This window comes from Nannobrachium achirus (genome assembly GCF_963921795.1).
Source record: "Nannobrachium achirus genome assembly, chromosome: 23".
NCBI classification, from domain to species: Eukaryota; Metazoa; Chordata; class Actinopteri; order Myctophiformes; family Myctophidae; genus Nannobrachium; species Nannobrachium achirus.
In genome coordinates, this window is record NC_137830.1 from 36811878 (window position 1) to 36825084 (window position 13207).

The 13207-nt window shown below is 42.8% G+C and overlaps 1 protein-coding gene across 1 annotated transcript in view; it reads left to right on the forward strand.

Annotated features, from left to right (window-relative positions):
- The first annotated feature begins 268 nt into the window (after positions 1–268).
- The window catches only part of fgl2a (fibrinogen-like 2a), a 44121-nt gene continuing 31182 nt past the window's right edge, over positions 269–13207 (forward strand). The window contains exons 1-2 of the mRNA XM_080754738.1: positions 269–1090; positions 11480–11681. Of these exons, the coding sequence (XP_080610864.1) occupies positions 446–1090; positions 11480–11681 (847 nt within the window). The 5' untranslated portion in view covers positions 269–445. The remainder of the gene's footprint in view (positions 1091–11479; positions 11682–13207) is intronic.

Consider the following 13207-nt stretch of genomic DNA (forward strand, 5'->3'; position numbering starts at 1 on the left):
TATTGTATTGGTATTACGCAATACAGCGCTGCCCCTCCCATCCTGTGTAGCTCAGCTCTCTCTCTCTCTTTCTCTCTCTCTCTCTTTCTTCTGCCCTCCCTCCCTCCCTCGCTCTCTGTCCTGATATTAATGACACAGCTATCTGAGGCAGAGGCAGTTCCCTGTGCGCTCTCTCTGCCTCCTCCTGCAGACTGCGCTCACACACACGCACACACACAGACACACACACACTATATAGACACACACTCCCAACAACTGCGTTATCGGAAAACACACGCTCCACATTCCTATCCACACACGCTGCTTCTCCTCTCCTGGATGCACGGACTAAAGACCTGCACACTGCCGTAACCACTCCAGTTGCACTTTACACGCCGCACATACTTAATCGCACTTTACAAACTCTCACCCGTCATTCGCACACCATCATCACCGCAGGCACGGAATGAGGACCGTCTCACTGTGCGTCTGTGCCACTCTCCTGCTCACCGCCACCGTGGTCCCGGACCCCTCTGCCAACGGGCACCAGAGATGGGACGCTAAAGGACCGCGCTACTCCTCGTCCTCGGGAGACGGCTGCGCCCTGAAGCTGAAGCCGTCGGGACCGTGCGGCAGCGGGGGTTCCGGAGCGGGCGCCTCCTCTGCCACCGGGGGAGAGGCGGCGGGCGCAGAGTGCCCGTACCAGCTCACCCTGCCTCCGCTCACCATCCAGCTGCCCAAGCAGTTCAGGCTGCTGGAGAAGACCCTGAAGGAGCTGCAGAGCCTCAAAGAGACCGTCAACGAGCTGAAGAGCAACTGCCTGGAGTGCCAAGGCGGCGGGAGCCGCGGCGGTGCTGGAGCTGGTGCCCAGGCAGGGGGCTTTGTGCCACAGGCGGATGAGGGACAGGTGCCGTTCCCCGGGGGGGACAGCAGCGGCATCGGAGGAGCAGGGGAGAAGCAGGGGGAGCAGCAGGCTACTGGGGCCAGCAGAGAGGAGGTGGTGGTGGTGAGGGGAGACGGGATGGTTACTGGAAGCATGGGGAAGGGACTTGGATCGGGGCAAGGCTCTTCCAGGACGCCGCTGTACCCCAGCAGCATGCAGGAGATGCAGGTAAGAGGCACGCTGTGCTTACATTAGAATGATTTCCCTTTAAAATGCTTGTTGGTGATTAAATATTACCCTGTTGTTATGATGAATAAAGTATTTAATACTGCGGTTGTGGCACCCTGACCAGCTGTCATAAAGGTGAAGTACTAGTACTTCGTAATAATTTAACTACTAAGGAATAATTTACTTTGGTTTCTGGGATCGCAGTCAATTTGGTTCAATTCCCCAAAAAAGAAAGCTAAAATCGGAAATTCGTGTTTAGTATTCAGAAAATATTTTTTCTTTGACTTGACTTGAGATGCAATGTGTCAACGGTTTTGCAGCTGCCGTGGGAAACTGCAAAACAGAAACTGAGAAGTACAAAAAGAAGAACTGCAACAAAAAACAAAAAGATGCAAGGCGAGAGTCACACTTTAAATTAATTCCGTCTTACCGTTTGAGTTTTCCCCATTCAAGCCAATGGGGAAAATTAATTCACTAATAAATGAATGGCCATATACAGTATGGAGATCTCAGTCAGTCCTTGTTCCTTTTATGCCCATATATGGAGATCCCTGATGTCATCAATATTAACCCCCTTCTTGGGATGCCCATATATGGACATACTGTGTCAGTCTCATGTGGTCTTTGATGTCAGACATCTTTGGTATCAGTCATCTCCATATTTGGGAAAAGTACAATTTTTAATTAAAGTCAATGGAGAAAGTTAATTCACAAATACATTGCTATAAATGAAACTATATAACGTATCTCTTAGTATACCCTGCGTGTACCGATGAAGCCGGTCGATTTGACATGGGGGCAGACCTCCATTCAGAAACACCCCCACTTAGAAACATCCCCATTCAGAAATACCCCCACTGAGGTTAGGGTAATGGTTTAGGATAGGTTTAGGTGACACCTCCATTTAGAATAATGGAAGTCAATCTTCTGGATGGCAATGTTTCTGAATGGAGATGCATGCCACCAAAACTGTGGGAGGAGTAGCAAAAAAAGTGCTATTGTCAGGTTGCCCTACACGGACAACCACACTACAAATCCAGGTGAACACTTCAGTAATAATATGACTAAAGGGTTGTTTCAGTAGGTTAGTGGTTTAGGGCATACATGGGCAACTGGTGGCCCGGTAATGCGGCCTGCAGGTTAATACCGGAATACTGATATTGATTTCAGCTGTTACAATTCCAAACATGACCTGCTTTAATTCCTTCAGTCTATATTAGTAGCTTAATGACTAGTATAGTAGTATTAAAACGTATTGTTTTATGTCCAGTGTATTTGTATTTAGGTTCATATATTTGACATAATAAGTATATAACTAAATGCGTTTGAAATCAAATCAAAATGTTACATTTCAGGATTCCAATTCAAAATAACAAAAAATTATTCAGGATTCCAATTCAAAAGGAGCAAAAATAGCCGATCTACAAGCTCAAAACGCATCGCAGCACAGACAAAAGTAGGAATTTTTCCTTTGTCCTTTGTCCTACAATGTAGGACTTAGCAATATGCAATGTGGCCCTCTGGAGTGAAGGTAGAAATAAAGTGGCCCTCGCCATCATCAAAGTTGCCCAACCCTGGTTTAGGGGCTCCAGATCATCACCTGCTCGCGGAACCCTGATAAATGACCAATCTACAAACACACCCTATGCACAGCATAGTTTAACCACTTTAACCATGGAGTCCTATTTGGTCATGTCATTATTGGCCAGTGGTTCCCAACCTGTGGGCCGAGGGGATGTTGCGAGTGGAACCCCCAAATAATTGTCCAAAACACTAATATCTTAATGATAATATAAACATTAAAGTGTTAGTTCACCTATTTTTTACATAAAGCTGTGTGAAATACTTGCCATTAAAATAGTGGTTACAAATGTATTAATTCATTACCAGAGTCCCGTGGTCAGAGTTCTGGTCAGTTTTAGATGAATATAAAGTAGTTCCGGTGATTTGGCAGGGGTTCATGGCCCAATCATTAAAAATAGATGAATCCACAAAACTAGCGTCATTTGTATTGTTGACCTATTTCTACCAAACAGACCAACTTTCGTTCAACTTTGACCCCTCTGTCACATGGTACTATTTTTTGTGTCCAGTATCACTACGCCGCTGCAACGTATTTCCCCAAAACAAGGTGCTTTGCAGTCAGCTGATCAGAACGAAACCTCGCTCTGTATGGTAGAAATAGGCCAACAATACAAATGACGCTAGTTTTGTGGATTAATCTATTTTCAATGATTGGGCCACGCCAAATGGCCCCCACCCCATTGGAACTACTTAATATTCATTAGAAACTGACCAGAACTCTGACCACGGGACTCTGGTAATCAATTAATACATTTTTAACCACTGTTTTAATGGCAAATATTTCACACAGCTTTAAGTACAAAATAGGTGAACTAACACTTTAATATTGAATAAGAATAATGTAAAACTAAATTATAAATGATATGATCCATTGATCCTAATCTCTCAAGACAGATTCGGAGCTGTCAGCAGTTAAAAGCTGTAGAAGTTAGAGTTTCTGTGTGGAGTTTGCATGTTCTCCCCATGTCTCCTAGGGTTGATACCCTCACAAAAACATGCACGTAATCCTGGTCTCAATAATGCCTCCCCCTGGCCAGCCGGGGCGCCTGATGGAGGGGAAAGGAACTGGTTGGAATAACGTGTTCCTTCCTTCCATGTGCTACGTCCAAACCAGGGAAATCTCCACTGTCAGGTGAAAAGAAGCAACTTGGACTAATCATGCATAGAAGGAAGCATGAGGTCAGTCCGTTGTCTCCCCCGGCGTGGCAGAGGGAGAGCAGAGCCCAGGATTACACAGGCAATTAGCACTGGGTGAAAAAATGGGTTACAAAATTGGGGGGGAAAAAAAAGTGTAGAGTTAGGAATGTTAGTAATGTAAACAAAGACTCGTGGACAGGAAGTGGAGGGCTGGGGGCGGACCAATCTGGCCAACATCCTGTCATCCACATTCTATTGGGCGGTGCCCCCAGAGGCAAATTCAAAGGAAAACAACAGCAGAGGGCGCTGTTTTTCCCTTTTCTTTTGCCGATGGGTTGGTTCCCAGATTGCATTGATCCAAGCCCGAACATAATCGATTGATCAACATGCTCTGAAACATGCGTGCAGCCCACACATCTGACCACTTAATACAGGGGTGTCCAAAGTGTGGCCCGGGGGCAGTCCCACGTCACACGTCACACTTTTTCCCTGCTCATATCTCCGCAACCGTTGACCCGATCCATGCCACATTTTGCACACACACTCCTTGCCTGCCAAACTACAACCTCCAAGGACCCCCCGAGCCCCAGGGACCCCCAGCTCCCTGGGGGACCCCCAAGTGTAAAAAATGACCAAATGTGCAAAAATGACCAAATGACCACCCCAACGGGGCTGCTCACGGGGAATTCCCGGGGACCACCCACTCCTCGTGCTCCAGAACGGATGCAAAAGTGGTGACGCCCCCAGTGGAGGACCCCCTCCACTGCAGCTCACATAAAATGCCGATAAGCGACCTATGGTCGCTTATCTCCCGATTAGGGAGTCTTACTGGTATATAGACCGCAGCTTCATTCCTAAATTGTATTATAAACGGCCCACCAGCACCGTCAAACAAGAATATTTTCCCAGAGTATAATTTGTCAGGATTGTTCCCTGTTGTCTCATTCTGAAGGTGCCAACAAAAGGATATTTTATTGTATTTTTTCCTTGCATGTCTGTTTACATTTGGCAATGTGAAATAAGGCTGAGTTATGTGTTTTGTTCAGAGCAGACACCTGACAAAAGACCATTGATATTAAATATTGATGAGGATGGTTAAATAAAATCATTTTAAATGCATGCATACTGTATGTATTTGACTTTGTTATGGTCCGACCAAAAGTACATCATGTCAGGACATAGACGGCCCTTGGGTGTTTTAATATTTTCTAATCTGGCCCCCTTTGAAAAAAGTTTGGACACCCCTGACTTAATAAGTGGTCAGATGTCTTTCAAGATGTTCAAGTGCGGGCCCTGGTCCAGAAAAGGTTGAGAAGCACAACTATAATAGGATAGCCTTACAGTATGTACAGTACAAGCTGCCTACCAACACATTGCATTTAGTGAAAGGACGATGTCACCCATTTTCAACCTATCCTCATATAGTATTCACCAATGCTCATAATTAATATGGCACAATCTTTGAGCGGTGCTAAACGCTCCTACGTCTGGCTTTGTGTGTAGGTCCCTCTGTCTGTAGTATGAGAGTACTTAGAGACTGACATCACCACAGCTGATGTCACGGACAGAACAGCCCATACAAGGAGATATGCATGCGTGTCGTGTTTGATATCAGGTGGGATTTTTGCGTACTCGGCCTGCGTCTCAGAGGAGGGCTGTGGACAGTTCAGAAACCCATATTATTATTTTTTTATTCAGCCGATCTACAAGCACACAACGCCTCGCGGTGCGAGCCGTTGTGTACTTGTAGATCAGCTGTTTTCACTGGTTTAGTTCATTTTTTAAATGATAAATACAAAACGGTTTTGGACAAACAAGGTTTCCACCCAACAACGACGATATAAATGCAGTCCATTCAACAGTTACCATCACATGAACCTGTGATGATCACATGAATCTGTGATGACATTATGTAACCCATATTAATGATGGTGAATTGAAGCTAGTAGAAACCGCATGCTTTCTATTCCTGGAAACGTAGCATGTTATAACTAAAGCCATTGTTCTCGCATTAATACAAATAATTGTTTGAAAAGACCAAACCCGCCAACCAATGAGGTCACTGGTAGTCAGGTTTCTGAACTGTCCACAGCGCTCCTCTGTGACACAGAGTGGGTAGACAAAAATGGTACCATATAATGGGCATCAGTGAGGACCATTTATATGAAGAAAATCTGTGAAGTCATCCTTAAAAACGGGTACACATTATTGTGTATCATTATTTTATGCTTTAACTATTGAAAAATAGCAGATATACAAGCTCACAGCGCGGCTGCGAGCTTGTAGATCTGCTATTTTTGAAAAATCTTGAAAATTTGAATTTTGACCAGATTCTATAAGTGTCTTTTGAATCCTTCTAAGGTTTTTAGAAAAACCTATGTTTCTATGTCAGCAATCTGGCTAGCCATCGTCAAAGAAAAGGTCCTTTTCACTTAACTGGAGCTCAGTTAGTCTGTTCTTGAGAGACTACTATGTCAGTGGTTCTCAAACTTTTTCATGTGAAGGACCCCCAAACTGATATGTATTTGGCCACGGACCCCCATCTCAAAATATCTAGTTCCAGGGACCACCCAGAAGCAAAGTTTGAGTTACAAACGTTCGCTTTAAAAATACATATATTCAAAGATCTGCACACATTTTCACAACTTTTTCAAAAATAGCAGATCTACAAGCTCGCAGCGCGGCACTCGGTGCCGCGCAGTGAGCTTGTATATCTGCTATTTTTCAATAGTTAAAGCATTCAATAATTCTAGGCCTAAATAATTTATAAAATGTTTTGTGGTCAGGTGTTTAAGTGGTTAAAATAGAAACATAAACTTTAAGAAAAGCCAACTAACACCGAATGAAGTGAATGCTAAGTACCAACCCAGAGAGGATTTCCTTGCCGCCCTCCAGGTGTACTCAACTGGAATGTAAATGGAAATTAGATTTGAATCTAATGACCTGATCTTATTTAGAATGCAAGGCCTGCTCTCTCTCCTGTCCATTCATACACCACTGACCTCTACCAGATTCCTAGCACATTAAACTAAAAAAAAAAAAAAAAAAGCTAAAAACACAATTACACACAAGGGTTGTATTTGTAGCCCTGGGACGTTAAAACAAACCTCCATCTGCCAAATGTGGGTATAATTTGGGCAGTGCGTGGCTGCACAGTGTGCCAGTCAGTCACGTCGGTGCGTATTATAAGCGACCGCTCTGCCAGAAGGCACTTTTCTGCTCCAAATTCCAAATTAAACTAATTAAACAGACTGGGTCCCAGGGGTGTCGCACCAAATTCTGGGCCCTGGGTACAAGGATTCACTGCGGGGCCCCCCCATGAATGTTCTTCATAGGGGGAGGAGGTTTAACCCATTTAGACTGAGAGCGCATTATTACGCATTATTTTGTGCTTCAACTATTGAAAAATAGCAGATATACAAGCTCACAGCGTGGCACCGAGTGCCGCGCTGCAAGCTTGTAGATCTTCTATTTTTAAAAATTTGTGAAAATTTGTCTTTGAAAATGTTTTCATGTCAAGGACCCCAAAAATGATATGTATTTGGCCACGGACCCCCATCTCAAAATATTTAGTTCCAGGGACACCCCCAGAAGCACATTTTCACGAATTTTCAAAAATAGCAGATCTTGCATATCTGCTATTTTCAATAGCTAAAGTATAAAATAATTCCAGGCCCCTCCACCTTGCGGGCCCTAGTAACTCAGTCCCACTTTCCCCCCCCCTTGTGACACCCCTGGGTCCAATACCAGCATGGTTTCATGTGGATCTGGGACTCCATGTGGCCGGTCTATGATGTACAGTATTCCAGTACATATTTGGGTACGCTTTACAGCCCGTTTGACCATCATTCCCACCCTTTTTAAACTGGTGTGACACAAGCAAGCAAGCACGCACGCACGCATGCACTCTAGCTTGTAGATCTAATATGTTTTATTTAGGGATGCCCCGATCAGGTTTTTTTTTGCTCCCGATCCGATACAGATCAAATAGTATTGCTTCCGATTCGATCCCGATCTTTCCCGATCCGATCTTTTGGCAAGGCATTAAGAAAAAAAAAATCTATTCATTCTATCACTTAGTGCAGCACTGAATCAACAAATTAAAAACAAAGCTTATGAGTAGTGTATAGTGATATAGGCCTACTAGTGCAGTGTTTCTCAAGCATTGTGCAGCGGAACTTTGGTGTGGCCTTTGAAATTTGGCAGTGAAGTCACGATTTAAGGACTTTTAAAACCTGTTTAATACCTCAAAAAATTTAATAAAATAGACCATTACAGCATCAAAAATAATCAACAAACTATATAAAAACTGGTAAAACATTGGCCATTTTTAAAGTTGAAACAAAATAAGTTAAGAACTAATTAACCAGTCTGCTTGAAAAGTATGAAGTAGCAGCTAGTTGACAGTGCAGAGAGACATAATTGCCTTCCTTTGATCCATTAACAAGGGGCCAATTACTACTTATTGGCATCAGCTGCCAGCTGGACACAGAGTCTGACACAATCACCTCCCCTCTGCAGGGCTCTGTGTCTGTGTCATTTCTCCAAAAGGCCTTGAATATGATTGAAAATTATTAAGGATTACTGTGATTATGGTAAGATTACATTTCATATCGCATTCACCTTACCTGTAACTTTCAGTACTCCCAGAAAATGTTTTTTTGAAAAAATAATAATAATAATAATAAAAAAAAAAAAAAGTTTTTTTTTTTTCGATTTTTTTTTCCCGATCTCCGATCTTATAAAAATGACCATATCGGCGGCCGATCCGATCACGTGATCGGGCAACACTAGTTTTATTTATTTTTTTAACTTAAAAAAGATGGAGTATTTTGGTAACATACATAAATCTTGTATGGGGGTCCCTGGCACAAAATATTTTCACATGAGGTTTCGTGGACACATAAATATACTGTATATTATTTTGCGGGTCCTTGACATTTTATATATATATTAGGGCTGGGGATCGATTAAAATATTTAATCGAATTAATCGCACGATTGTCCATAATTAATCACGATTAATCGCAAATTAATCGCATATTTTTTATCTGTTCTAAAACTACCTTAACACATTCCCCGCCATTTTAACATACCTTCGTACTCTACGGTGCCTCTGGTCTCCATAGACTTCCTTGTAATTCATAGTGCACGGATCATGCACACCCATGCCTAGATAATGCACCACGTGTGTCCACATTGCTCACAGCTCTCAAACAAAAAAATCCGAATGGAAATCCGTTCAGGCATTCATGAGATGGAAGCCATTATGTTTTCCTAAAATGTAAACAAAGATGGCTGCCATGTTTGATAGATGGGGTTGCTATGGGGGTTAAACATGCAATTTCGCGATTTCTATCATGCCTACTACATTTTTTGGGGTCAGGAAAAAAAATTGAAAACATTTTTTTTTTGAAAAAAAAATAATTTTTTTTTTCAAAATGGCGGAAATTCTCGGGACTATCGGGCCTGGCAGGGAAAGACATTGAAATAATCTCGGGACTATCGGGCCTGGCATGCAATGAGTTAAACAGATATATAATACTCATATCAACATGGGAGGTAGACAAATACCTAGTTTATTCAAATTCTATATGACATATAGGCTTACTGTCTGGAATATTCGAGAAAATGTTTCCATTAGGACAGATTTAAATTAACTTTTATACATTTAATCACTTTAACCCCAGCATCCCTATTCTGGGGGGAACATTCACCAAAAATAGCTGATCTACAAGCTCACAATAAGATGCGTTGTGAGCTTGTAATCTTATATTTTGTGAAGAGTTTGTGTATGGAAAAATTACTCAAGTACAGTGCAGCGTTTTACAAAGCATAGAGGCTCTAGGTTTAACTGAAGTAATATTGATAGGCTACATTTTAAATATTATCAAAGTATTCTGGGGCAAAATTTGCGTTTCCATTAGGACAGATTAGAAATAAATTAACTTTTTACGTGGCATTTAATCACTTTAACCACAGCATCCCTATTCTGGGTGGAACATTCACCAAAAATAGCCGATCTACAAGCTCACATAAGATGCGTTGTGAGCTTCTAATCTTTTATTTTGTGAAGCGTTTGTGTATGGAAAAATTACTCAAGTACAGTGCAGCGTTTTACAAAGCATAGAGGCTCTAGGTTTAACTGAAGTAATATTGATAGGCTACATTTGAAACATTATCAAAGTATTCTGAGGCAACGCACCCTGGACTGGTGTTAAGATTATGGCACCCCTAGTTCACTTTGATAAACCCTGTTATTATGTAGACACTGTGATGGCTCGTTGGTAGCCTTAGATTAACAATACATTAACATTAACGTGACGACGCCACACATTGCGGTGGTATTGCTTGGAGATTATAGGCTATAGCTCGCTGAAGATGTGTGGCACAAGGCATTATGCCCATCCAGTTCCCTGGCCCCTGCGATCATGTTGTGTGCACTGTCAGTGATCAGCAGTTTGCTGACTTTATTTTCAATGATACACTCTCCGGCTACACGCATGGTGGAGGCTTTGGGGCAGACAAGCACAGACAAGTTCCAGGGCTAGTAGGCTAGTAGGCTACGTCTGAAGCTAACGTGAAGCTAACGTCTTCATAACAGTCAGCCCATGCAACAGAAGCCTCCACTCCCCGTCAAAATAATGTGCTGTGTTCTCGAGAGAACTGTGATTACTGAGTGAAGTCCAATAGTCTCCAATGAGTGCAACCGTGGTTGTCTGTCTGCCCCTGCCTGTGTCCCAAAACCTCCACCGCTCTGACTGTCTGTGTGTCTTGTTTACTACTGCGTGTCTCTGCACTGCGGGCTGCATTCGCTTCCTGACTACGGGGTGCACCGAGGCTCAAAACTCACTGCACCGGGGGGCAAAAATCACCGCGTTAATCGCACGTTAAAAATATTATCGCCGATAAAAGGATTTTGCGTTAATTAGTTAATATCGCGTTAACTTCCCCACCCTTAATATATATATATATATATATATATATATATATATATATATATATATATATATATATACATACTCTAAAACTATGACTAAAACTACGAAGAAAGATTTCGTCGACTACCTTTTTTCACTGAATAAAAACTAAATAAAAACTAAGCTATGATGCCTAAAACTAGACTAAAATGTTAGGGAGGGACTAGTGGAGAAGAGATCCAGTAGATCTAAAAGTCAAGTCATTTTATGATTGGTTTACGCGTTGTGAACTTGTAGATAGGCTATTTTCAGCATGCAACCAAGAGCGAAATCAGGCATTACGACGCCATCAAGTCAAAATAATTTTTTATCAACTGTAGATTTAGTCGACTAAAATCCTATGATATTTAGGCGACTAAAACTAGACGAACACCAAAAAATTTCAGATGACTAAAACATGACTAAAGCTGGTTGCACACTGCTGCGTTTTTCGGGCCGAATATCGGAGTGAATTTCGGAGCACGCAAATAAAAAAAATCAACCTCAACCTATGTCAGTCACGTTTGCACACTGCCGTCCGTTTCGCGCACCACTCGGTCCCTTGCTCTCTCTATCTCTCTCTCTCTCCTTGCCCTGAAAAACGCATTTCGCAACGAAAAACGCAGCAGTGTGCAACCACCTTTAGACTATGACTAAATCAAAGTTTGCCGTCATCAAATCAACACTACCTTCCCCACCCACAACCCCAGGTGAAGATGAACCGCATGTCGGCCAGCTTGCGCAACGCCCGCACCCAGATCTCCACGCTGCAGAGCAGCCTGGACGGCAAGCTGCTCAACATGGAGAAGGTCCAGGCCATGGTGGACAACAAGGTGGAGAACATCGCCGGTGTGGTCAGCAAGCTCAGCTCCACCTGCCACAAGGAGTGTCCCCAGCAGCAAGGCCCGCAATGTGAGTTCACACCTTAAGTTACCTGCAGCGCTGGTTCCCAATACACTAGGACTAGGGGGGGGGGGGGGCAATATGGTGATAATTAATTGTCTACTGGTTCTAACAAGTGAAAACCCGCCCCGGGTACAGCAATAGCATTATTAGTATTATTATTTTCATTTTGGACCGGAAATAGACATAGAAAAATAGATATAGAAAAAGTGAATAGAAGAGTGAAGAGGTCAGATGTTACCGTGAGTAAGTATTCTTGCCGAGCCATGAGGCCCATAGTTCAGGAGATTAGCGTGAGGCAGCTTGATCTACTGTACAAGTACATCCCCTGGACATACTGTAGGGGTGGGCGATAGTGTGATAATTATCGCTGAGACAATACAATGTCTCCACGATATGCCTTTTCCGAGGTATCGTATATATCGTGATACAATCCTGTTTTTTTAAGCGTCACAAAAAAATCCTGTTTAAGCGTTAATACAGAGATTCATTGAACCTGCATTTGGTCAAAATCAGTAGTTCTCAAACTTTAAAATGTCAAGGTCTCCACTTAACTCTGACAGTATACAAATGAAACCAAATGGTTTAATTTGTATACTGTCAGAGTTATATACTTGAAAAGTTCAATTTAGACCTCCCAAAAGGAACCCAGAGAGTCTAGTTTTTGTCAAGTAACTTGAAAAATAACCATAAAAACCAACGCGAAAAATAATCGTGATAAAAGTATGTATCGTGATACAGCTTGGGAAAATATCGTGATATTGTATTTTTCCATATCACCCACCCCCACCTGGACATGATGCTAGTAGTACTGTGTCTTAACCCCCAATCCAACCCTTGATGCTGAGTGCCAAGCAGGGAGGCATTGGGTACCATAATTACTAGTCTTTGTGGTAGGACCCGGGTCGGGGGGATTGAACACCGACCTCCCACCCTCAGGACGGACACTCTAACCACGAGGCCACTGAGTTGGGACCCCAAATGTCACTGTGAAATCCTCAGTGTTCATCATTTAGACTCTGAGCACATACACATGGAACCAAATGAACCCAACCCTCTGGTGGTCCTCTGACCCGAGGTTGAGAACCAGTGACCTACATGGTTCGATTTGCTGGGGAGGAGGGTCCATGCCTCGGAATTTGATATGCCCCCTCTCTGGTCATTCATATTTTAACACCGGTGGGGGATCTGTTTTCGTCTCTGCTTCTGGTCCAAATGAATATTATATATATATATATATATATATATATATATATATATATATATGTTAGTTAGATTGGGTAACTCAGTTAGATCGTGGTAAGAGCGCTCGTTTTGTCATTCACCACACACCCCTACCCTACCGCCACCTGGATCAATTCACTTTGATAGTCTCTTATCAGCGCACCTGTGTAATTCTGCGTAATCACCATGAGATGGTGACAACAGCCATTCACTTGTGTAGTCGCTGACGTCACTCGTTTGCGACCACTCTTTCTTTGTTTATCTACTAGCCTAGCTAAGCTGTGTTTAGCCATAAGCTTAGTATGCCTAAC